This window comes from Garra rufa, chromosome 2 (assembly GCF_049309525.1).
Source record: "Garra rufa chromosome 2, GarRuf1.0, whole genome shotgun sequence".
NCBI classification, from domain to species: Eukaryota; Metazoa; Chordata; class Actinopteri; order Cypriniformes; family Cyprinidae; genus Garra; species Garra rufa.
The window spans coordinates 23040730-23068512 of NC_133362.1; the positions used below are offsets into that span (position 1 = coordinate 23040730).

The following is a 27783-nucleotide window of genomic DNA, read 5'->3' on the forward strand; positions in this document are numbered from 1 at the left end:
CATTTACATTTGATTTAAATTGCATATATAGCCTAATGAATTGAAATCATTTAATCTTTTTTGTTGAATAATGTTTTTTATGTACATTTACAGTATATGCTGCTAGTCATCTAATGTGTCTGAAAATATCCCGTATCAAATCCCATATACCCATATATATTATGTTTAGGTTTATGCAATTCCATTTAACTTCTCCTACAATTAAAATTTAGCAATTTCTAGGAATTTCCGAGGCACTTCTCACTTCCCCCAATTCTGGTTGGTGCCGAACTCTGATATGCAGGTAGGTTATCTGATCCCTTTCCACAGCACAGGTGCTTTCTCCTGCATTATTTATTGTGCTATTAACACACGTGTAGCGAACTGAATATTTGCCCATTGGTGTGCAGTACTTCATAGTGTAGCAACGCAAAAATGCTATAGCCTATAGCAAATATATGATAGGTTACTCTAAAGCAGTGTTATTTTTGATGCTGCAGTTTAGAGCTCAAAGTGACCAACTGCAGTACCGCGTTGAGCACGTGCATGCGGATTATGGGACGGATTGACGTTGGAGAGATTACAGGACAGAGACAACAAACTCCAGCCTGAATCAAACGACAGACCCCATCTGAACTCAAGCGGACCATCTTCATCTGTGCGCAGTCAAGGTGAAATATATTTGTTATGACGTAGAGGACAAGCTACGTGGACGCCGTTGCGTCTGTCGAGCGAATGGAGCACATATAACCTCGATGCGTAACAGCTGTAACCAACCGGCCAATCGATGCATCTTTACGACTGTCCGCTCAGATATTTGCATCGCATAAATGTGGTGGACGTGATTGTGGAAACGGGCTTTTACGTTGTTCAAATCCATTTGTCATTGAAATGGTGAAGATGAAGGTCGAGGTCTGTTTAAAAGCCCTTTTCATAAATCGCCGGTACTTGAAGCTAGGATATAGAAGGAGCATTTTAACGGCGCAATATGGTTATGGTAATCCATAAACAGCATTCATAAATGCACTTGCGGCATGAATGAGGATGTTTTTAAAGGTGCAGGTGCAGTTTTGTTTGACTTTTTTACCTCTAAGTTTTTAAAAGAAATACATAGTAGCATACTTTTGGAAAATATAACAAGACCCTCAGTTGTACATTAGATTATTATTAATATTATTTATGTACATGATGTACTGTAGGTCACCCTACCACAAAGACCATACTGGTTGACCATCTTAACTTGATGCTCATCAACTAGCTTAAGATAGTTTAGCCAGTTTATAAAGTGGTGTTTTCAGGGTTAAATCACACATATAAACATTTAAGTTAAATAAGGTCTGATTTGTTTACAATACCTTTCAAGAGCATACCTGTTGATTAATTCTGCCATAATACCTTTTTGTTTCCTATTTATGAAGTTTTGCAGATATGAGTCAGCTGAGGTCACTGGCTGGTGCTCTAAGAAGCAGTAGCCAATGGATGAGGGGGCACGTGGGGACAGGAAGGCGAGTTTTTGACCCACGTCGTAACTGTTCGAGTGAGGCTGCTGAACCCTCATTGGTGGCCTGCAGCTCCAACTATGTTGTGGAGATGTACTACGCTTGGCTGGAGGATCACAAAAATGTTCATGAGGTGCAGTGAACATCTACTAAAGACACTCTAATTCAACAGTTCAGAACCCTAGTGTACCGCAATGCTAAAATGTATTGGTCCCACTTTATATGGAATTAACTACTATGTACTTACATCAAAATATAAGTACAATGTACTTATTGTTTTCATATTTTGTTGCAAAACACTTCTGCTGCTACTGAGGTGGGATATGGTTAAGTTTAGGGACAGGTTTATTGGTATGTGTAGGTTTAAGGTTGGGTTAAAGTGTAAAGTATGGGCCAACAGTGTTTTTTTTTTTAAATAGTACAGTCTAAAAACACATACGCAATAAGTGCATTGTATCAAATGATTAATTTAAATGTAAGGCCACCTAATATAAAGTGGGACCAATTTATTTCATATATTGTGTTAGATTTGCTTTTTGCATTTTCAGTTCAAACTTGTGTTATTGTAGTAATATTGATGTGACCTAAGACCACAAAACCAGTCATGAAGGTAAACTTTGAAATTCATATTTATACACCATGAAAGCTGAATAAAACTTTCAATTGATGTATGTTTTTTAGGATAGGACAATATTTGTTTGAGATACAAATATTTGAAAACCTGGAATCTTAGAAACTCGCCTTTAAATTTGTCCAAATGAAGTTCTTAGCAATGCCATTACCAATTAAAAATTAAGTTTTGATATATTTACAGTCGGACATTTAAAAAATATGATCTTTACGTAATATCATAATGAATAGATAGTTTTGATCCATACACTGTGTTTTTGGCTATAAATATACCCATGCTACTTAAGACTGGTTTTGTGTTCCAGGGTCACATATATGTATTTTGTTCATATTTTGAGTTATATTTTATTTAGATATTTTCTTTGATGTTTTACATTTTTTTATGTTTCAGTTTTGGTTTTAGGTTATTTAGTTTTAAATAATAAAATTGATAAAAAATAGATAAAATTTTTTTTTATTTTAGCTCTTCAATTGTCTTTTTTTTCACAGGGTTTCACAGTCATGTGGAATTAAAATGACATTGTAGAGAGAGAGTAAATGAACTTTTTAACATCAGATGGCCTGAATTTTTTTGTTTTGAATTAATAAATCAGAAAATTTAACCTTTTGAAATATGCACTTTGCTATATTTTCAACAGTCTTGGGATGCATACTTTCGTAACGCTCAAGCTAGCAGTTCAGAGGAGACTGGAGAGAAGCGTCTGTCTACATTGCTCCAGGGCCGAGCCATGTCCCAGACACCTGCCATGTCAGAAAAGGTGGTAGAGGATCATTTGGCAGTCCACACTCTTATCAGAGCCTATCAGGTAAACTGAGGAGCTCTGGGTAAAAGGAATAGTTCACGCAGGAATGAAATTTAATGAAATTGTAGTCATCCCCAGGCCATCAAAGATGAGTTTGTTTTTCCATCTGAAGAGATTTGAAGAACTTTAGCATTACATTACTTGCTCATCAATTGATCCTCTGCAGTGAAATGTCTTAATGATTGATTTGTTTCTTACAAACAGCTTTTCATATCACAAGGTGAACTCTCAAGAAACAAACTTGTCTACATCTTATAATAAACAGAAGTTAAAAGTCCATTGGTGAGGATGCTATTATAAGTTGTACATAAGCCTTTAGACTGAGAACTAGAGACAAAAATGCAGAATTTTACTGTTTTTTCTTTTCAGTAAATTATTTTGATAAAATAATCCAATCATATTCTCTAACATTGGCACTGAACTGGAATAAATCAATGACGGGCCTGTACATCCGTACATTTTATAGTGTCCCTGTGTAGTTATGCAAATCACGTGATTATTTCTAGCCTAATTAGACTAGCTTTTTCCCTTTTGAAAATGAATATATCAAAGAGATTGCTTGAATCAAAACAGGTGGTAACATTTTCCCTGCTTCCTCTAATTAATTAGATGAAGTATCGTAGGGATTTATTAAATTCTGTCTTTTGGCAAAGCCAGCATTTTCTTTCCATCTCCTGTTGCCAGCCTGTTGGGATTTTCATGTTCAACTTATTGTGAATCCTTGTGAGATTTGTTAGCCATGTGTCACGCTGGTTCATATTTGTGCGGGTTAGATATCCCCTAGTTGAGGGAAAGCACTTCCTGGCACAGTCTTGCCTCTGGTTCTTATTTTTCTTTGGTTTTGGAGATGGCAAGTCATATTCAATCTTATGCATTTTGCTCACTTTAGGTACGTGGTCACCATGTGGCCAGGTTGGACCCTCTTGGCATCCTCACTGCCGATCTGGATTCCTTCGTTCCCTCAGATTTAATCACATCTATTGACAAGCTTGGTGAGATATCTATTTAGCATATTTAACTTCATGATTCTTATAAACACTCACTTCCTTTCAGTGTCCTACTTTGCTCTAAAAACATCCAGTGAATGCTGACTTAGTTCCTTGCTTGGGGCTTATCCTTAAGAGTGTTTTTGTTATTATTCTCTGTTAACCTCCCTCTCAGAACCATTCAATACTGCTGAGTAATACACTTCTCTTTGAATAGGAACTCCTAATTAAAATACATTGCATCTTAATGACATAATGTCATATTTTGTCTAGTCATTAAGGATGCAAATCATACTTTGACATTTTTTGTATTAAAATGTATTTAATAAAGTTAAGATCTGTTTAGATATAGTAATAATAAAAAGAATTTCATTGTTAAAAAGGAAACTCAAGAACATTGGCATAACCTTTTTATTACTAATTCTTTGGAAAACATATTTTAGTATTATAATAATAAAATATAATATAAATAATAAAAATATAATAATATTATGATATTTAATATTATAGTAATTAAAATATTTTTATTATTTCATTTATTTAGTACTGACCTGAATAAGATATTTCACATAAAAAATGTTTACATACAGTCCACAAGTAAAAATAATAGCTGAATTAATAAAAATAACCCTGTTCGAAAGTTTACATACGCTTGATTCTTAATACTGTGTTGTTGCCTGAATGATCCACACCTGTTTTTTTTTTTAAGTGATAATTGTTCATGAGTCCCTTGTTCTTCAGAAACATCCTTCAGGTCAAACAAATTCTTTGGTTTTTCAGCATTTTCGTGTATTTGAACCCTTTCCAACAATGACTGTATGACTTTAAGATCAATCTTTTCACACTGAGGACAACTGAGAGACTCATATGCAACTATTACAGAAGGTTCAAACACTCACTGATGCTTCAGAAGGAAACACAATGCATTTAGAGCCGGGGGTGAAAACTTTGAATTTGAAGATTAGGGTAAATTTTACTTAATTTGTCTTCTAGAGAAACATGTAAGTATTATCTGTAGCTTTTAAAGGGAAGTACTAAATGAAAAAATATGATATTTAGGCAAAATCAGAAAAATGCACACATCTTCATTCGGTTCAAAAGTTTACACCCCTGGCTTTTAATGCATAGTGTTTCCTTCTGAAGCATCGGTGAACCTTCTGCAATAGTTGCATATGAGTCCCTCAGTTGTCATGCGCCTGCTTCGGCCGTGTTACAGCAGCAAACTTCCTTGACTATTATGCCGGAATGGAAGTGTAGTTCCTAATCTTATTGGCTTAGTAAACCGCAGCTTTACATTTTCCGCCGGTCTTAGTACGCGATATAACTACAGAAGAGTCAAGTTTTAAATAGGACAAATATCGAAACTCGTTGGTCATTTATATTATTGTTATATTGGTCTAATAGGATTCAATGATCTATGCTAAGCTATGCTAAAAGTGATTTCGCCAGAACAGGAAAATGGCTGAATGGATTTCAAAATGGTAAAATCCAACTTATTAAGGCGGGGGGAGTTAGAGAAAAAGTCTATTTCCAAAAAAAGTGGAGTGTTCCTTTAAGTATTAAGTGTATGTAAACTTTTGAACAAAGTCATTTTAATACATTCAACTATTACTTTCTCTTGTGGACTATATGTAAATGTCTTTTATGTGAAATATCTTATTCAGGTCAGTACTAAATAAAAAGTAACATGCATTTTGTATGATCTCTCTTATTTTGGTAAAATAATTAAGATTTTGCAGATTCTGCAAGGTGTATATAAACTTTTGACTTCAACTGTACATGTGTCAAGATCATTCAATTTTTTCAAATGTAATATCATTTTATATTTTTATGACAAGGAATGCTTAGTTTAGGTTATAAAATCATGTCATGTGGTATGTGATATTGACCTTAAAAACTTGATATTTGCATGCAATGCATTTTAAATTTTTAATTAAGTTAAAATCATGGAACCACATATTTTAGGCTCCCAAAAATATCTAACAGTCTTTTTGTCTTTTACTTTGTCTACAAATATTTAAAATCTTCATCTTTGTGGTTTATTTAGTCTAACGTCAGCGCTACAGCTCTCGCTTGCATTACAAGCTACCGGAGCTGTGTCTAATGTAATTGGTGGCTGACCTTGCCAACCCCAGCCACTGTGTTTATACGTCACTGTAGCAACAAAGCTGCACCCATCCGCTGCATACATCTCCTTTTTAATTATGAAAGGAAAATTAGATTGTCGGAGCTGACTGAAAAAAACTCTTTCATTGCAAAGTGAGGACTTCCAGTTATTAGACCATTCATCAAATGACAAATTCTAACCCCCATGTCATTAAAATGCAAAATATGAACCATTAAATATTCTGAATGTATAGAATATGTCAATTCTCTGCACATAAAACCCAATGACGTGCTATTTCTAAGATGTTCCTGTGTGTAATCTTTCAGATCAGTCTTTTCATTTTAGCACAGGGCTTCCGAAGACCATTGGAAGTTGCTTCCCTAATCTCATAATCAGAGCTGATAGCACTTCGTATTATATAAGGATCAAGATTATTGTAATGAAGTTTAGTAACACTGCTCGTACTGCTTGGGTTTTGGTTATTTGGTGACTCATAGTGCTCGATTAATGGAAAGGGGAGAGAGAAAGAGCGCTTATGTGTAAGTGGTCAGCAAACAATTCCTCATTCGGCCATTACAGATTCCCCAGTCTCAGACAGCGACAGGGACTGGAAGGGAGAGCTATGCCCCAGACTCAATCGCGAGCACAGGTTAATGTTATCTGAGATAAAGGCCCATAAATCTTCCCCTTTGCTCCTGTCGGGTCCTATTGCCTTTAGTGTCGCCAGAGTAGAAGGATGTAGGACATGTTCTCACAACAGATCGAAAAAGAGAGAGTAATAGCCAGTGATAAGACCTCTCAAAACATGCCTTTTTTACCTCAGTACACTCTCTGTCAGGTCAGGTTTTGTCAGAGCCTTTACTATAGCCTCTGTGCAGCTAATGAGGGTGTGTATTGGACCAGAGACTCCTAATTTCGGCATGATGTATCTTTTCTCTTTATCTGTACTGTGGCTTTAATTACATTTGCACCTGTCTCCTCTTGTGTGTGCTCCTCTCTTGAGGAGACACAGTCTTACTGATAAACCCCGGTGTTATCTACAGGAAGCATTTACAACCTACTATGATTGCCTGGTTTTCTTTCAGCGTTTAGGGGTGTAACTAACCATGAAATTGGTAATGATGTTAGTTAGGATTTACATATCAGCGCTCTAGGCTGTGACTAAATGGTTGAAAATGTGTCACAATATAAAAATGTGCGACATTCATTTAAAACCTTATGCGGTTTCGTCGGATATCATCATCTTGTTGAAAGTCATGTCATTAATTACTCACCGTTATTCCATTCCAAACCAGTAAGACCTTTGTTCATCTTCAGAACACAAATATGTGAAATATTTTTTATGAAATCCAAGAGCTTTCTGACCCTGCATAGACAGCAACACAACTGACATGTTCACGGCCCAGAACGTCGATAAAATAGTCCATGTGACATCAGTGGTTCATCCATAATTTTATGAAGCTGCGAGATTACTTATTGTGCGCAAAGAAAACAAAAATACTGAATTTATTCAACAATTTCTTCTCTTCCGTGACTTCTGTAAAAAGCAGATTTGTTGACTAGCCTTTCATTATTCAAACCAAAATATACAAAATATACAGACAATGAACTAAGAGAGATGGGCATTCTACATCAGAACTCCAATAAAGTGTTCTCATAGCTTCATAAAATTATGGTTGAACCATTGATCTCCATCTTGATGTACCACCTTGAAATAACAACCCGACTAAAATAAACAGCGCTCTTTCCACCTTCAATACCATGACTGAAGTGCCCTTGAGCAAGGCACTGAACCCCCAGTTGCTCCCCGGGCGCTGGAGCAATGGCTGCCCACTGCTCTGGTGTGTGTTCACAGTGTGTGCGTGTGTTTGTTCACTTCTCACTGCTGTGTGTGTGCACTTGGATGGGTTAAATGCAGAGGACCAATTTCGAGTATGGGTCACAACTTTCACAACTTTCACTTGAATATGGTAGTTGCATGCTGTCTGTAAAAGGTCAGAAAGCTCTCGAATTTCAACAAAAATATCTTAACTTGTGTTCCGAAGATGAATGAAGATCTGATTGGTTTGAAACAACATGAGGGTGAGTAATTAATAACAAAATCTTCATTGTTGGGTAAACTATCCCTTTAAAATTGGTTGTGAAGTAGGGTTGGGTGATGTCGACCAATTTGGCATCGTACGATGTCTAACGTGAAACATCGCAATGGACGATGGGGGGGGGGGGGGGGGTGCGGGGGAGTGCAGGATGGTTGTTGTTAAATAATTAATTCAAAACGAATTAATTAATTGTAGCCTACAGTTTCGACCAGTGCTTAATTTGAGACGGATTTTTAAAGATCCGGCATTAACAAGTGCATTAGATCGTGACAGTGCGTGCGTGCATACGAGACAGCAAGCGCGGGTTTATGTAGATGTATTTGGAGGATGTGTGTTGGTCCTTAACATATTTTCGACCAGTCAGCTTTAAGTTCAAAATCGCTTTCATTGATTGCTTACTGCTTAACCCACTCTCTCCATATGCATTTAATGAGCAGCAGAATGTTTAGAGAGAAAGTGTAATATCAGAAATAATACCAAATCACGCGAAATATTATTATGTATTAACATTATAAACACTATAAACATGGCTATAAGTTTGTTACCCTGACTCCAAAATGAATCATCTAAATGTAACGGTATTCTGAACAGAACAGGAATGAAACAAAATATATAAAGTTAAGAATCCAAAACAAAGCGAAACTAAAAATAGCAGGCATGGGGCTCACTTACCTCTGTAATTCGGCACAAATCCAAGTGTTTCCATATTCCCAATGCATTTGAATGATAAACTGTTATTTATAATGTATAGGCTTTGTATTGTACGTTTGTATTTTGATGGGAAAAAATATATATTCTCTTGTTTTTTGTTCCAAGCTCGGTTCATTATGGTAAAACCATGAAAAAGGCATATTTGGTGTAGTTTATTTAATCTAATTTAATTAAAATTATTTTTAATTTTTTCTGCTGTTTTTGTATGCCTCGTTTATTAATGTAAACAAACTAGTTCATGTAATTTGTTTGGAGTTCACTGTAATTTATATTGTGATAGCTAACAACCTTGTTATTATTTCCTCATAATAATAATAATAAAATAAGTAAAGATGCGGAAATTGAAAGCATGCATTTCATCTGGCTATATAGTGTGATTCAGTGTGTGTTTTGCCGGGGGCGGGTTGCTGCTGCGGCGGGGGTGGGGCGGAGGATTGCGATGCTGGCTCAGCATCGTGATGTCTATCGGCCATCGGCGATGGACGATGGCATCGTCTATCGACCCAACCCTATTGTGAAGTAGCCATTACCCTCTGCTTATTCGAAATGGTACTTAATAACAAATGAAAACAATGTCTTGCTTTGTTTTAATCACTAATTTCATAGTTTTGAATATGCATAAGTTTAAATATTTCAATGCATCCAAAGCTGAAATCGCATCCAAAAAAATATACGAAAACGAAAACATAAATTAATTTATTCCTGAATTCTTTAGCTTGTGGCAGTGTTTCCTGCAAGCAAATCAAACACAGCACAAGCTGTGATGTCTGATTCACGAATAAATGACTCTTATAAAATGCCTAGTTCTGCCATGAAACTCTAGATGGCACAGGCTGACGGGTTGTTAACGTAACTGATGATATCACAGAGTTATACGACTTGGCACAAGCTGGTTGGTTCATGTTGCGTACACAACCAACTAGCTTGCAGCTATATAAATGGCTGGTAGCATTCACTTGGGCAGTTCCTCTGGAACCCTCCATCTTCCCCAGTTCCACCTGTGTAGATCTGCTAGGGGTTATTTTATGCTATTTGTGCAGCAGCAGTACGTCTTAAAAACTCACAGCACCATATCACCATATGCTTTGGCAGTAGCAAGTTCCTGTACTTGCTTGCAGCAGCAGCAGCAATAATAATCTACAACTACAGCAATAACCAACAGCAGCTACAGCGTAGCAGATCTATTGTGCCAAGACCAAATACATTAACATTGTCATATCCATTACGAAGCTAAACTTTTCTTGTCATGACAGAAATGTTTTTTAGTTAGTCAGTCAAAAAGATTCACAAAACAGTCTTGTAAGGCAGTTGTTTGAATCAGATTCACTCAATAAATTATTCATACCCATTTTTGAGGATGTGAGTTATTCTTTAGTTGGCCATTTCCAGGAAAACAAACTGGGAGCCGTTACTGTGATGTATAATTCAGAAGAAGGTTTTTGTTGTGTAAATGTATAATTATGTTCTCTAATATACTGTATGTTTAGATTTAATATTAAATCGGCTGAGAAGGAAACTGTTTGAGTGACTTGTTGGAACCATAATCAACACATCTTTACATCACTGTAAACCATAATATGGTTTACGAAGTAACATTGCAGGGGTCTGATTAAATTTCATTAGAGTATTTCTTTTGTTGCTGATTATAATTTAATATGCTTCTCCTCTTTAATCTTTAGACTCTTACGGCTTGGAAGAATCTGATCTGGATAAATCATTTCAGTTGCCACTAACCACATTTATTGGGGGAAATGAAAACACACTCCCACTGAGAGAAATAATACACAGACTTGAGGTGGGTAAATGCTGGATTACTGTGATATTACCCAGTATTTGAGTTGAAACACTCTTTCCTCATTCCTCATTAGCTGGTTTTGTGCTTGGATTGATTCAGATATGACATTGACTAGCTATTTTGAAAGGATGTAATTTGGGCAAATGTGACAAGCTAATCGCTTATATTATGTTGATGTTTAATTATACTTCAAAAATGAATGCATTAATGAATGAAAGTGTAAATGGAATTTGCTTAAAATGTTCCAGACCTCATACTGTGGTCATACCGGAGTGGAATTCATGTTCATCAACAATATGGAGCAGTGTCAGTGGATCCGACAGAAGTTTGAAACTCCGGGAATCATGATGTTTTCTCATAGAGAGAAGAGGACTTTACTGGCCAGGCTGGTTCGCTCAACACGGTGCATAAATTTAAAATAACGTTTTTTGCCTCCATATAAGCGACTTATTTATTCCTGCTTAAAGTGATAATTCACCCAAAAATAAAACTCTGTCACCCTCATGTCATTCCAAACCTGTATGACCTTTGTTCATCTTCAGAACACAAATTGAGATATTTCTGATGTTATCCAAAAGATTTCTGACCCTGCATAGACAGCAACACAACTACAGTACCACCTTCAAGGCCCAGAAAGGTAGTAAGGACATTGTTAAAATAGTCCATGTGACATCAGTGGCTCAACCTATTTTAGGAAGCAATGAGAATACATTTTGTGCACTAAGAAAGCAAAAATAACAACTTTTTTCAACAATTTCTTCTCTTCCGTGTCAGTCTTTGATTCGCGTTCACAAAAATATAATCAAAAATATCTCTGTGTTCCGAATATAAATGATAGACAAGAGGGCGAGTAATTAATGAGAGAATTTTGGGTGAACTTTCCCTTTAAACCTATTTTTATATTAGAATCAGAACTGCATTTGTTTCTTCTTTTTAATTTAGCAAAGTAAAGCTGACACTGGAGGAATTTTTTACAATGAACTTGATTCACTGTTTTAGGTTTGAGGACTTTCTTGCTCGCAAATGGTCTTCAGAGAAACGCTTTGGTTTGGAAGGCTGTGAGGTTCTCATCCCTGCCCTGAAGATGATCATTGACAAGTCCAGTGAAGCTGGTATAGATAGTGTAATTATGGGAATGCCTCACAGGTACCTCTAAAACCTGCTCTGTTCAATCTCACTCTGCTGTTATGAATCCACCCTAGCAATAATAACACAACCTCTGATTCACACAGAGGCAGACTGAACGTCCTGGCCAATGTAGTTCGCAAAGATCTGGATCAGATATTCTGTCAGTTTGATTCCAAACTTGAGGCTGCAGATGAGGTACAATTTCATCTGATGAAAAATGATTTTCATTTCATTTTTCGTTTTCTTATTGCACTTCTGGTGTACATTTCACACTTTAATTTTTTCAGGGTTCAGGAGATGTGAAATATCACTTGGGGATGTACCATGAACGGATAAACAGGGAAACGGATAAGAATATCACATTGTCTCTGATGGCAAATCCTTCTCACCTAGAGGCAGTAGATCCTGTCGTTCAGGGCAAGACCAAAGCAGAGCAGTTTTACAGAGGAGACACTGAAGGAAGGAGGGTAGTACATTTATCTTCAGTTTATCTTTTAGGATGAGCCACTGTAAAATATAAGCATATTTTTCTTTTTCTGCTGTATAATGACTCACTTGTTTGGAATGTTGGATAAATACAAACAAATAACACCATTGATTTCTTTCTTTGCAGGTGATGTCCATTCTTATGCATGGCGATGCTGCATTTGCGGGTCAGGGAGTTGTTTATGAAACCTTCCATCTCAGTGAACTGCCTTCATATACCACTTACGGCACCATCCATGTTGTGGTCAATAATCAGGTTAACATCAAATATCAGATTTTCCCATTAGAATCGATTTACTTAAAACCTGAAGAGTGGCTAAACCTTAACCTCTGACCTTTTAGTATGTTGTAGATTGATGAGTGTTATCTGATGTTGCCAGATTGGATTCACCACAGATCCCCGAATGGCACGTTCCTCTCCCTACCCAACGGATGTGGCTCGCGTTGTCAACGCACCCATCTTCCACGTCAACGCTGATGACCCAGAGGCTGTGATGTATGTTTGTAAGGTTGCTGCAGAATGGAGAAACACTTTCAATAAGGATGTGGTGATAGACCTGGTAAATACTGTGAAGACACATCCAACATATCACTGAAAATATCACTGAATGTTACGATAAATCACTTACTGGTAAGGACTGCTCGATTACACAACTAAAGATCTATTATCCTGGTTCAAGAATCACAGTCTTTTCTCTTATACATTAGGGATGTCAACCAAGGGTTTTTGAAGGGGCTCCATGGACAGATATTTAAATGGATTTAAGTCACTTACATTTTAGAAAATATGTGACCCTGGGCTGGGCCACAAAAAATTGAGATTTATACATCATCTGAAAGCTGAATAAATAAGCTTTTCATTGATGTGTTTGTTAGGATAGGACAATATTTGGCAGCAATATAACTATTTGAAAACACTGAGGGTGCAAAAAAATCTAAATATTGAGAAAACTACCTTTAAAGTTGTCCAAATTAAGTTGATATATATTTATGGCACAACATTTACAAAATATATTCATGGGACATGATATTTACTTAATATCCTAATGATTTTTGGCATGAAAGAAAAATCGATACTTTTGACTCGTACAGTGTATTTTTGGCTATTGCTATTTAAGACTGGTTTTGTGGTCCACGGTCACATATGGCCAGTTGCTTAGTTTATTTTTACTTCTGCAATTAAATTGTTACAAAACAAAGCTAAAGCATGATCAATGGTTGCCCATCCCTGTGCAAAATACAGTAGTGATATTTCATTCTTAAATGAATCAGAGGACAGGAACAAATTGGTTGAGTAAATGAATCAAAAGCCCCTTTCACACAAACAGTCTTAGTAGTAAATTACAGTAAATAACTGTTAAGAGATCATGTCTGACCAGAACCTTTTCAGAAATACCAGTCAATTCATTTTGGCCATCTACTGGTATGAGAAACGTACTGGTAATGTTACAGTTACTGGTGCTCTGTGGAAATGCAGGAGTTTACTGGTATGAGCACAAACTAGTTCAGAACACACTGACGTAAGATGTCTACTCTGGGCAAATCGAAACATTCTGACTCAGATGGCACATTTACTCTACGCTGTGTACCGTAATTTGGTTTAAAGTAGTCTAATACGATGTCTCTGGGCCAAAAAAAGCTGCATGAATGTGAATGTTTGACACAAAAATGAAAACATCTGACTGCGTTTACACCTCCATGTTTACAAACACAACACGAGGAGGTGCAGCCGTTTAGAGGTTATTTCGGTTAATGGTGTTACAGAATTTACCAGTATTTTGAAACTGATGTATGAGTGGTGCTTTACCGGTAAAGAGACGGAAAGTTGTTATGGTAATTTTATGGCAATTTACTGGTATTACTGTGTGAAAGAGGCTAAAGACTCAAAAGCATTACTGAATGAATCAGAGTTTAAAATGTATTGGCTGTCAATGTCATCAGCTGTGAAAAGAGCCTTGTTATATGTGTTGATAACTTCAAGGAAGTAATTTAGGTTTGGCACAGCTTAGCCACTCATTTTGAACAATGTATTTGAAAACTTACCTAAGAATGAATCCAGTTTTAACAATGCCTAAAATATATTAATTCAACTTTAATTTGTAACTGTTAATATTAGGTAAACGGCGGCAAAAGCAGTTCTTTTATATAAGAATTGTTTGGTTGATTAATGATACTGATACTGTATTTTATAGGTGTGCTATCGGCGGTTTGGACATAATGAGATGGATGAGCCCATGTTCACTCAACCCCTCATGTACAAGCAGATCCGCAAGCAGGAACATGTGCTGAAGAAGTACGCCGACAAGCTCATCTCTGAGGGAGTTGTAACACTGCAAGAGTTTGAGGTTTGTGTCTCACTCTATGGAAATCTCATTAGTGTGTCATTATGTAATGCGAAGATGTCCACCTGCTGTTGTTCCTCCCACAGGTCATCCTAATTGACCTTTTTAACTCATCTAAAGCATCTTTTCCACAGCTGTTGTTTTCCTGGCCTATTAGGAAGTGATGGGTTTCCTGTGCCGTTTGGATATTGTTTCCTGACAATTGATGGAGGCTATGTTCCGATGCTCAGCCAATGTCTTTTCGCTCTGCCGATGACACGTTTCATACTTCACCCGCTGACCCAGGCTCTCGCTCCCTGGGCTCAGAGCTAGCCACCCCTCCCCTCCCAACCACCCTCAGATTTGTGTCGCCGTAGAAACCACAATCGTCGGACCAAACCATCCCTCCAGTGCGGATAGCTGACACCTTGTCTCGCCCGGCGACAGCTCGTTTTATTTACAACTGCATCCCTGTCACTCTTCACTCGCTGACATAGCTCAGGGGATTTCACTTAGAGAATAAATTGTGACTGGAATCTTGCTGTTTTCTCCACGCCGTAGCACATAGGTGCCATGAATCATTAATTAATAATTTGTCACAAATGTGTCATGTGTGTCTGGGTTTTTGATGAATATAGTGGATGGCGGGCTAGCGCTGTACTGTGAATTGTTTTCAGGAGGAGGTTGCTAAATATGACAAGATCTGTGAGGAGGCGTACACCAGCTCTAAAGATGAGAAGATCCTACACATCCGCCACTGGCTTGACTCTCCCTGGCCAGGTACATACTGAAGACTTTATCCACCTTTTTTTCCCAATAAGAGTGGATGTGGCCATTTGTACATTTTATGGGTCTGGCTTCCAGCTATTTTTAGCTGATTGGTGTATCTTACCATAGTCTTTTAATGTATTATCTCATTATGTACACACTGGTTTGTAGTGCAAACAGTTTTAATGTTTACTTCACATTGTTATTCTTCTCGTTATTTTCCTAAGCAGCTAATAAACCGGAAGTCTCACCCATAGGCTTATGTCAGCATTAAAAAAAAGGTGGATAGATGCTAGGCGTTTTAGTGAAAATATAAGCATTTCTTGACCACATTCACTCAAAATCCCCCCACTGTCACCTTTAACGTCATTTTTTATTTTTATATAGCACTAGTAGTGATTGTTTTGAAGCAGCTTCATAGTATTGAACAGAAAAATAACAGAATCAAGGATCCAAACTTAAAAATGAGAGAAATAAATTCACAGAGAGAAATAAATTCTGTGAAGCAGCTGTAGCAAGACAATAGTGTCATTTTTCAGTTATTCCCAATCAGTTCAGTGTTGGTTCAGTTCAGTTCAATAACTGTGTTCATTCATTATGAAAAAAATGTAATTCATCATTAAGCAGCCCTACTAAGGACATGGTGTTGTTATTCGGTTCAAGCCAGTTCAGTGTTGATTCAATTTAGTTCAGTAACAGAAGAAAATCATGAATTACGAACCAATTTGAGTCAGCTATACTGCAGAAACTAATACTGGCATTATTCAGCTCCATTCAGTTCAAGTTCTTTTGTTCTTGACCTGTCCAATTTTTAAAGGTTCCCTAGTATGATTTTTTGGATAAAGATAGGGTATAAGGATTTTTAAAAAGCTTTTTACTCACAATATTATATAATAAATTATTGTAATATTTTAAAATAACAAAAAATAATGTATATTCTTTATAAAATGCCCATGGCATTTTAAGATTAATTTATACAGTATGACATTTTAGGTCTAGAGATCACACTACCTTGTATACCCAGGTTTTCAATGCTTGTTTTGTTTTATTTTAAATTGTTTTAAGTCTTCTTTAGGCTCACTTTAAAGTTTGCTAAATCCCTCTGGTTGAGCACCACTTATTTAGACCCAGTTGTTGGTGATATGGTCTCTGTTTTGTGTTTAAGACTTCTTCAAACCAGATGGAGAGCCAAAGAGCATGAGCTGCCCTTCGACTGGACTGAATGAAGAGGTGCTCAGGCACATTGGTGAGGTAGCCAGTTCAGTCCCTTTGAAGGATTTTGCCATTCATAGTGGTAAGTTTCATGTATGTGAGGCAGTGTTGAAGGCACAATTTCCTAAACTTGTAGACCAGTTGTAGACCAGTGAGAAAAAATTTAGGCTGGTAACTGAAAGTTTGTAGGTTCCAAAACTGGAAAAGCTTCATCCCTGAACTATCACCATTGTATCATTGCACAAGGGGCCTGTCAAACTCCAATTACACTCCTAAAAATAAAGGTGCTTCCAAAGGTTCTTCACAGCGATGCCATAGAAGAACCATTTTTGGTTCCACAAAGAAACATTTAGTCAGAAGTTTTTTAAAGAACCATCTCTTTCTTACCTTTTTATAATCTTAAGAACCTTCTTTTGCCACAAAAGGTTCACAAAAGGTGCTTTATGGAACCATTTAGACAAAAAATTGTTCTTCTATGGCATCGTGAAGCACCTTTATTTTTAAGAGTGTGTACATTAAAAAACTATCATAAAACTAGTCCATACAACTTTTTGGTTATATTTTGCTATTTTCAAATCCTCAGATGCCATATGACAGCTAAAAAAAATAAATCCCTGAAATTAGTTTTTTCCTTAAAATTTTTCCACTGACATTTATGGAAAAGAGAGAAAGTGCATTCCATGGAAGACAGAAAGTCATACAAGTTTAAAAAGACATAAGAGTGAGTAAATGTTGACAGAATTTTCACTTTAGCTTGAACTATCCTTTTAATTATTGCTGTGGAGTCCCAGAGGCCTGTTCCCCAGCAGTCAGTTCATCAACTAGATTATATCTTATGTATTGTTAAGCTTTAACCACTAGGGACAAAACACTGGAAACTGACATCAAAGCATTGCAGGATGATGGTGGTAACGGTGTGGAACATCAGCAAAGCCCTGACAGATGATCCTTAGACTTCTGATATAGGAATGTCTCATTGCTCCACACGGGTCATCATTTTCTTTCACTGAGCAGTGGACACAGGGGAGCTATAGTGGATTGATGGAGTTGCACTATGGGACCATTGCACTTAAAGAGCCGACTCCAATCTGGCTGCCTTAAATTCTGCTAAATCACCCTAACCACCATAGCCCTCCAGCTAGATTCTGTTTATTGCCTGCCTCTAAGCACAAGTACCTCAAAGCATCAACCTGTCGGCAAACGTATTTCTCTGGCACAGGCCAGTGCTTTATTCCAATGGGATATTGCGTATGAAAAACCAGGTACTGATGGGTTTGGTTTTCATAAACATGAACTGTAGAAGGTGTTTTAACACATATGGCGTAGACATATCACATATATAACTTATATCTTGGAATTTGATGATGAAAAGAAAAAAATTAGTGTAGATGTGTTGTTACAATAAACAGTCTTATTTTGTGATTTTTTTCCACAAAGCCCAAATTATCAACTTTTATTGTATACCAATATTAAGTATTAAGTATTAAGATATTAAGTAAATATCATGTTTAATAAAGATATTTAGTAAATTTACTAGAGTAAATATATAAAAACTTAATTTTTGATTAGTAATATGCATATTGCACCCTCAGATTCCAGATTTTCAAATAGTTGTATCTCGGGCAAATATTGTCCTGTCCTAACCAATCATTAATGGAAAGCTTATTTATTCACATGATATATAAATTCAATTTTCAAATTTAAAAAAATACTGCTGAATGTTAACATTATAAATGTTATTTTTTCTGTGTGTGTGAATAAAAAAGAAGCAAGCTCTTAATCATGTTTCTTCTAAACTTTTCTCCATTCCAACACGACCCAGACGTTCAGTCTCTGCTTGTATGTTTTGTTCTACACTTATGCTGTTGGAAAGACAAAAATCCAATAGACGAATAAATGAAATTTTCTACTAGCTTAGCTATCAAACAGGGCTTTGTCAAGCCAACATCAAAGTCTCTCTCGATCCAACTTTACTTTTTTAGTAAATTGCATTCATTTTCAAAGTGTCACACAACAAAAGGTACATGTTTGTGATTTTCTATATGTTCTGCATCTGTGTTATTTCAGGCTTGTCACGTATCCTTCGAGGCCGAGCGGATATGGTTGCGAAACGCACGGTGGACTGGGCTCTGGCAGAGTACATGGCCTTCGGCTCGTTGCTGAAGGATGGTATTCATGTGAGACTCAGTGGACAAGATGTGGAAAGAGGAACATTTAGGTAAGACAGTCAATCCATTTCATAAAAACTGCTGTAGCCACTCTTTTTTTCTGTTTTATGATTTATAAAGGAAGCACAAAGCGGAAATTCAGCACATGCAGTCACGAGAGACCATCAGATGTTGTCATATGTTTGTGATTTCACATATCAGGCCACTTTGCAGTCTTAAACTGACTAGATTTTCCGTAACTAAAAATAACCAAGTGTATATTTTCTACCTTATGGCTCCATTAAAACTAAAATGTCAACACATTGACAAATGACGTCAGCTTGTCGCGCACAGAGTCCTCCGAGAGATACCCACATGGTGCCGTCACGGTACTGCTTCTGAAGGAAACCCGTTTTATGTCACCCCACAGCAGTACAGACACATACTCCCACGTCTATTTGTTTACTGTCATGAGCAAGGTATTTTGGCAGCCAGGTTTGTGTCTCCAATGAAACTCAGATGCATCAGCGCAGCTGAATTTATCACAAAACAAATGGCATTTCTTACGGATTCACTTTGCAGTTTTTGACTCTAAAGTTTTCATTGAGTGGGCTACGCTAGGCAGTTTTATGCTTTGCTTAGAACATAGTGAAGCTAAAATGCGAGAAAAGACGTCAGCAAAGTATAGCTTCTGTGTGATATGAGCCTTTTTATCAAAGTAGATTGTCTACTGGTGCATATATTCGGTCTCAATCTTTTTTTTTTTTCACATGCAAAGGCTCTGGGAGTGAACATATTGGTGTGCTCCAGTCTGCTGCTTCTGCTTGTTACTCAGGGAGTTAATGGCTATGAGTAATTGATTCAGTCTACTGTGTTTGGGAATGCACTGAGTACTGTGCTCTGGTCCCTTGATTGATGAAAGCAACACACAGCTGATGCACTGTGGAAACTGTTTACTCCCCAGATTCTCTGTGTTTCCAGAGCTAACCCGTAGAGACAGGACACTTTAGCTTAAAGAGCCACTTTTGATTTACATTTGTGATTAAATGAGCTTAGCAGACAGACCCCAATTAGCCTAAACACTTTCCTTGTGGTTACATTCTCCACTTCACAACATTATATATTAGAGGAGCCCATACTTGTCAAATGTGAATTACCCAGTTTGTTAGGAAATAAACGTAGTTAACACTGTACATAAATGTTAGGTAATGGCTGTGTACTCATTGTAAGATGGGACGGCCTACGCAGGACATCATTACTGTGATATTTAAAGGACTTTAAAGATTGTCTAATCGCACTGGGTCTGATGGCTGGTTTGAACATTGCATCAGAGTGAGCCAGCAAAACCTATCACATCTTCTGTCTGAAATCCACTGCCGCCAATGATCTCTTACACTGGGAGGACATAAAGAGTTAGAGTGCCTCTGACATTACAACTTATGAAAAGATTCCTAAAAAAGCCTTAAGGTGTTTTAATGTTTTGAAAAGTATTCCATTAGTTAAAGGATTAGTTCACTTCCAGAATAAAAATTTCCTGATAATTTACTCACCCCCAAATCATCCAAGATGTTCATGTCTTTCTTTATTTCAGCATTTTCTCCATATAGTAGACTTGAATGGTGGTCAACGTGTTGAAGGTCCAAATTGCAGTTTCAGTGCAGCTTCAAAGAGCTCTACACCATCCTAGCCGAGGTATGAGAGTCTTATCTAGCAAATTGTTCAGTCATTTTCTAAAAAAAAAAAAAAAAAAAATATATATATATATATATATATATATGTATGTATGTGTACTTTTTAACCACATTTTCTTAGAAAATGACCAATCCTTTCGCAAGATAAGACCCTTATTCCTCAGCTGGGATCGTGTAGAGCCCTTTGAAGCTGCAATGAAACTGCAATTTGGACCTTCAACCCGTTGGCCACGATTGAAGTCCAGTATATGGAGAAAAATCCAGTTTTTTTCTCAAAAACCCTAATTTCTTTTCGACTGAAGAAAGAAAGACATGAACATCTTTGATGACACAGGGTTGAGTAAATTATCAGGAAATTTTTATTCTAGAATATAAATGTTAAAAACAGCTGTGTAAATTGTCTTGTGTGTGAGTATGAAAAATATTTATATACAAGTTTAAAAAAAACCTGACATACTGCTTAGTGCTTCTTCTTACCTCATCTTTGCAGTCATCGTCACCACGTCTTGCATGATCAGGAAGTTGATAAGCGCTTCTGCGTTCCAATGAACCACCTGTGGCCAAACCAGGCTCTCTACACAGTGTGCAACAGCTCCTTGTCTGAATATGGGGTTTTGGGTAAGAACCACCTGTTCTCAATTTGCATCTGGTTGTCAATCAGCATGCACAAAAAAATTCAAGGCATTCCCTGTTTTTGATATCTGTAAAATTACCTACAGAAATGAGCAGCCTGTACAGAATAAACTGCTCTCAATATTTGCCAGCACATCTATTAGCAAAAACCATACTCAATAATTTATACAGTATTATTTTAATGTCCAGGTATTCTGACACTTGTTTATCTTGTTTAGGTTTTGAGCTTGGTTTTGCCATGGCTAGTCCTAATGCCCTGGTATGCTGGGAGGCTCAGTTTGGTGACTTCCAAAACACAGCCCAGTGTATCATAGACCAGTTCATCTCTTCAGGCCAGGCCAAGTGGGTCCGCCACAATGGCATTGTTTTACTGTTGCCCCATGGGATGGAGGGAATGGTGAGTCAATTATTATTGGTACTCAGTTATTGAAATGGTTCTAATTATTATCAATTTTTAAAACTTTTTTTTTTTTTTTTTTTGCTGCTTAATATTTTTTAGGAAATGTGATGCATTTTTTTTAGGATTCTTTGATGAATAGAAAGTTAAAAATAACAGTATTGATTTGAAATAGAAATCTTCTGTAATGTTATAAATGTATTATTGTCACTTTTGATCATTAATGGACAAATCAATAGAAGTATCAATTTATTTCAGTTTTCTTTTTCTTTAACATCATACTTATATTTTTTGAAATATAGTATATCAAACCTGTTTTCAACATTAATAATAAGACATGTTTATTGAGAAAGAAATCAGCAATAAATAAATAAATGAATAAAATTTGCACCACTGCACATCAATAATTGATAATAATTAAGCAGCAAATCAGCATATTAAAATGATTTCAGAAGAATCATGTGACACTGAGAACTGGACTAACTTTATGCTAAGACTCAGCTTTGCCATCACAAGAACAAATTACATCTTTAAATATATTGAAATAAAAAAAAATATTTAATTGTAATCATATTTGACAATATTGCTGTTTTTACTGTAATTTTAATCAAATAACTGACTCTGGACCACAAAAGTCTTAAGGCAGTCATAAGGGTGTTTTACAGTAGGAAATTTACAAAATACCTTCAACATGAACATGATCTTTACTTACTATCCTAAAATGACTTTTTGGCATAAATGAAGAATCAATAATTTTGATCCATATCCGTATTTTTGGCTATTGCTACAAATATACCTGTGCTACTTAAGACTGCTTTTGTGGTCCAGATTCACACAAAAGCAGCCTTGATAAGCCTAAAAGACTTCTTTAAAAAAACATCTCTTGAACGGTAATGTATATATAAACTCTTGCCTATTTTGTCCTCGATATATTTGCTGTATCTTATTAAATAAGTATCTGTTCCAGTTGCATACTGTATGTAATTGAAAGCACACAACATAAATATCATGTATTATTCAAATCCTTATTTATTTCTCCCTTTGCCCTATTAGACCGTATCAAAGCAAATGCTATTTTTAGAGGCTGTTATGTAGATCATAACAATCCTATTGACCACTGAATCTAATTTCCTGCAGGGATAAAACACAGGGTAAAATCTTATTCAATCCTTTCCTTGACTCAAAGGCAGAATAGCTGTACTAAGATCAATAATGATGACTCAAGTTTGGTCTGAGCCGATAAATGAGGCCATAATTCTTTAGCTTAGTGTGGCGTTTCATAGACCTACACTTATTAGCTTTGGTGTGTTTGCACTAATGAGCAGGGCCCGGAGCACTCGTCAGCACGGCCTGAGCGTTTCCTGCAGATGAGCAAGGATGACCCTGATCGCTATCCGGTAAGTGGCCCTTCCTGCCATGCCTCATGCTGAATGGACACAGGTAGTTTGAAATGGATGCACTTCACTGATTGCCAATTTGTTTGATGCTTAATATAGTTCTTGGTAATACTGCTTTCCTTTTTTAGTCTAGCAGTATGTCAGTTATGGTGGCAGGGCATCATGGGTAAAGACATTCAGGATACTAATTACAGCCATGATCAGTATATACAAGATATGATCATTAAACAGGTTATTGACAAAACAGTCAGAAGTTAAATCAATTCATGAATGTCCTCTTTATGCAAAAGAGGTCTTTTGTGAAAATGTAAAAATCAATTGTATACATGATGTATACATCATATGGAAGCTCAATAAATAAGCTTTCTATTGATGTATGGTTTGTTAGGATAGGACAATATTTGGCCGAGATACAACTATTTGAAAATCTGGAATCTGAGGGTGCAAAAAAAATCTAAATACTGAGAAAATCACCTTTAATGTTGTCCAAATTAAGTTCTTAACAATGCATATTACTAATCAAAAATTACATTTTGATATATTTATAGTAGGGATTTTACAAAAAATCTTCATGGAACATGATCTTTACTTAATTCCCTTATGAATTTTGGCATAAAAGAAAAATCCATAATTTTGACCCATACCATGTATTTTTGCCTATTGCTACAAATATACTCCAGCGACTTAAGACTGGTTTTGTGCTGCAGGGTCACATATAATATATGAATTGTTAAAGGGAAAGTGACATTAAATACTCACTCTTATGTCGTTCCAAACCCCTAAGAACTTCGTTTATCTTCAGAACACAAATTAAGATATTTTTGATGAAATCCGAGAGCTTTCTGACCCTACATAGACAGCAACACAACTACCAGGTTCAAGGCCCAGAAAGGTAGTATTTCATCAGAAATATCCTAATTTGTGTTCCGAAGATGAACAAAGTTCTTACGGGTTTGGAAAAGACATGAGGGTGAGTAATTAATGACAGAATTTTCATTTTTGGGTGAAATATCCCTTTAAATATTTGAAAAGAAAAAACATTTATTGAAATATGATACTTTTTTAAACAAAGTTTTCACTTTGACACATTGTGGGATTTTTTTGATATGATAAAAATGCTTTGTTTATCTCATTTAAGGAATTCACTGGAGACTTTGAGGTCCAGCAGCTCTATGACTGTAATTGGATTGTGGTCAATTGTTCAACACCTGCCAGCTACTTCCATGTGCTTAGAAGACAAATCTTATTACCATTCAGAAAGCCAGTAAGACAAAACTTTTTCCTTCGTGTCAGCTGCATCTTTTTAATGTCTTTTGTGGATTCATTTTATGTATAGTAGTCAACATTCATAGTGTATCAAAACCTTTCATCAAAGTTGGCCTTAAAAACAAAACTATACCTGTTCTTGTCTTATAGAACAATTTTGATTAACGTTTTTGATCCACTTCAAATGTTGACTACTGTACATGTAAGATATAAGGATGTAGTATTTTGTGCTACATTGGTATTATAAAATCAGACTTAAAGGGGTCATCGGATGCCCATTTTCCACAAGTTAAAATGATTCTCTAGGGTCTTAATGAGAAGTCTATAACACACTTTGGTTAAAATTTCTCAATTGTAGTGTAAAAAACACTCTTTTTAGAGTGAGCTATTCTGTTGCATGTTCCTGTAAATGCTAATAAGCTCTGCTGGCCCCGCCCCTCTCTGCCGTGGGATGACGAGCCGTAATGTTTACTTTAGCCGAATTTAGCCGCGTTTAGCTGTGAAACTTGCTAACTAGCACATTATTACGCACGAATAGATGCATATGTAGATCGGGATCGGCGCTTTCCTTTCAAACACGAAAGTAACGTTAATCCTCTGCGTCTTCAGCGGCTCAGATGTCGGAAGTAAATGACGACTGCTATGTTCATTATTACATTCAACAACAGAACACCTCTTTTGCTCAATCAGAGACATTCTTGTCTTCCCCTGCACCTGTGTCGTCACACCGACAAGAAGCTGAGAATGACCTGATTTTAAAAAGGGGATATTACTTTTAAAGATCATTGTAGGGTGCTTTTGTACACAAACTGCCAACACACATTAATGTTCAAACAACATGAAAAAGTGAGTTTTGCATCCGATGACCCCTTTAAGTTTACTGTCACAGCTGCTGTGATGGCAGTTTGATGGACTTTATTAACTTATCCCTGAACTTAGATTTTATGTGAAAGTTTGACATATGTCTCAACAGTCTTTTGCTTCTGTGCCACTGCAATTGTCTAAAGTGATTCCCTGTTGTGGAGAAATGCAGAGGTTTGTGGAGCATGAGAAAACTCTTCCTGAGCAAATTAAACTGTGAGCGTCTGGGGATGATATTGTTTGTTTTGTATGAAAGTGCTCTTAATTTACTGTTTCGCTTGATTTCACAGCTGGGTTTTTATTACTATTTTTTGTATTCTCTTTTCAAAACTGCCTAAATGTAAATCAAAACAAGTTTATTTGACTGATCACATATATTTATATTCTTTTTCAGCTGATCATTTTTACACCAAAGTCTTTGCTGAGGCTGCCCGAGGCACGCTCCAGTTTTGATGAGATGGTCACAGGTACAAAATTCAGACTTTAAATTCTGTCCAGCTTTTGGGAATAAAAGATATTGATATTGACCATATCTATTTTTCTGTGTTGCAGGGACTAAATTCCTAAGGATAATTCCAGATGATGGTCCTGCATCCAAAAACCCAGAACAAGTCAAAAGGGTCATCTTCTGCACTGGAAAAGTGTACTACGAACTGGCGAAAGAAAGAAAACAGCTTAAGTTGGAGGAGGATGTTGCTATTGTCAGATTGGAGCAGGTTGCCAATTATACCTTCCGGTTTTGTGAAGTGTAATGACATTTTAAAAATGGCCTTTTTAATAAACAAATACATTCTTCCCTTTTAGATATCACCCTTCCCTTTTGACCTCATCAGGGCTGAGGGTGAGAAGTACAGCAATGCTGAACTCATATGGTGTCAAGAGGAACACAAGAATATGGGCTACTATGACTACATAAGGCCACGGTTCCTCACAGTGCACCCTAAGAATCCAATATGGTGAGTCTCTTTATAAAAGGAATAGGTCACCCAAAAATTGCTGAAAACCTCAGGCCACCCAAGATGTAGATGAGTTTGTTTCTTCAATGGAACAGATTTGGAGAAATTTAGTATTAAACTGCAAAAAATGCTTTTCTTACTTAGATTTTTTGTCCTGTTTCCAGCCAAAATATCAAAACATTCTTAATTCAAGAAGGATTTTCTAGACGAGTAAAAATTATTTTCTTGTTTTCAGAAAAACAAGTCAAAATTAAGTGCGTTTTTGCTTAGAACAAGCAAAATAATAATGGAAATAATGGTAATAATAATAATGGAAATAAAGCAAAAACACACTTAATTTTGACTTGTTTTTTCTGAAAACAATAAAATTTTTACTTGTCTAGAAAATCCTTCTTGATTTAAGAAATTTTAGATATTTTGACTGGAAACAAGACTAAAAATCTAAGTAAGAAAAGCATTTTTTGCAGTGTACATCACTGTGAATTTTCATCTTTTGAGTAAACTATTCCTTTAAGCTAAATGTTTGGTGTAGCCTAATTAAATTTATGCACTCCAAACTAAAAACTTTCACACATTTTTAGGTACGTTGGCCGTGACCCTGCTGCAGCCCCTGCCACAGGAAACAAATTCACTCATCTGGCGGAGCTGAAGAGGTTCTTGGACACGGCGTTTAACCTCGAGGCATTCAAGGGCAGGAGTTTTTGATGCTATTGTGTTAGTTGTGGAAATTAGATTTTAAAATTAAATATAACATCAGCGCACAATTATTTAGATATGGTCATTTTCATATTGCCAAAGTATGTATGAATGATCAATTGAGCACAAAACAGTGGATACAAATTTGTTTTGCTCATTTATCCATAGATTTGGACCAGAAATCCTTTATCTGTCTTAAGTAATCGGTATTCTTCTTTTTTTTTTTTTTTTTTGTCTTCGATAACTGTCACACTTGGCTTCATCCTGAGACATCAAACAGATGGCATGTAGACAAGTAACAATATTCTCTATGGCAGTGGCGATATTCTCTGTAGCTTCCACAAAATATGCTTCCTTTTCAGACTGTAGGGTTCGTGTGGTGTTTAGGACTTGTGGGAATCACGACATTTACAACGTCAACATGTCTGTGACAACTTTAAAATGCTATGCACGATGGGAAAGAAATAAAAGGAAGTTACAAACCAATTACTTAAACCATGAATCTGATAAGCACAAGTATCTGATGCAATATCTTTCTGGGTAATCTGTCAGGAAACTGCTTTGTAGTGTAATTTAGCAACACTAAAAACTAAAATCATCTGTAATGATCATTCTAAGGATGCTTATACATAGGTAAAACTTTCTAGGTAAAACCTTCCCTATCTGTGATGTAGGCTTTTCAAATGATAGGCAATTGCTATAGTGAATTTAGTGTTCATGTTTAAAAAAGGTAAAAATGTTTTAGATTTGCTTGTAGTATATTACAGACAAAAGGCATTGCTCATAAGGAAACGATCATAAATGTAATTCACTGTGATAGATTGTGATAAATGGTAGTTTATTGCATTATTGCTGAGAAACGTCTGTGTGTCTCTGACAAACGATGGATGCTTGCTTGGTTAGGTCATTTTTCATTTACCTGTGCACATACAAGAAAAAAGGTCTCCCCACAGACAGTGTGCTTGCTGCCTTCCTATACAGCAAGACTACATTAGTGGACTCATAACATGCATGCCATAAAATGCTGTCTTCTAGTATGCTCACTAGATTTTAAAACCGTGTTTGTGTTTAGAATAGTATACTGTACAATACAAGTGCTTCATTATGTAGTAGTATGTATACTATGTGCAATATGCTCATTTCCTGACTTACTGTATCTTACAATGCAGTGCACTTTACTTGACCTTCCTTTTGCAGAGTGATGAATAAACTGGA

At 36.3% G+C, this 27783-nt stretch overlaps 1 protein-coding gene across 1 annotated transcript; it reads left to right on the forward strand.

Annotated features, from left to right (window-relative positions):
* Positions 1 to 468: 468 nt before the first annotated feature.
* ogdhl (oxoglutarate dehydrogenase L) lies at positions 469 to 27783 on the forward strand. The gene is made up of 23 exons (XM_073835001.1): positions 469 to 650; positions 1398 to 1611; positions 2747 to 2914; positions 3801 to 3903; positions 10494 to 10609; positions 10858 to 11012; positions 11609 to 11755; positions 11842 to 11932; positions 12025 to 12204; positions 12351 to 12479; positions 12604 to 12783; positions 14416 to 14568; positions 15222 to 15324; positions 16478 to 16606; positions 18592 to 18742; positions 20853 to 20980; positions 21214 to 21392; positions 22718 to 22789; positions 23928 to 24053; positions 25311 to 25383; positions 25469 to 25632; positions 25721 to 25872; positions 26454 to 27783. The coding sequence occupies exons 2-23, from the start codon at positions 1408 to 1410 to the stop codon at positions 26575 to 26577; spliced, it is 3027 nt and encodes a 1008-aa protein (XP_073691102.1). The 5' UTR covers positions 469 to 650; positions 1398 to 1407; the 3' UTR covers positions 26578 to 27783.

What these genes read in the sequence shown, in the direction of transcription:
- ogdhl (XM_073835001.1), top strand. Translation starts at nt 1,408, where the DNA reads ATGAGTCAGCTGAGGTCACTGGCTGGTGCTCTAAGAAGCAGTAGCCAA. An exon ending in ATTATGGGAATGCCTCACAG is followed by an intron (nt 11,756 to 11,841) that starts GTACCTCTAAAA and finishes TGATTCACACAG; the next exon opens with AGGCAGACTGAACGTCCTGG. An exon ending in GTCTGAATATGGGGTTTTGG is followed by an intron (nt 20,981 to 21,213) that starts GTAAGAACCACC and finishes TATCTTGTTTAG; the next exon opens with GTTTTGAGCTTGGTTTTGCC.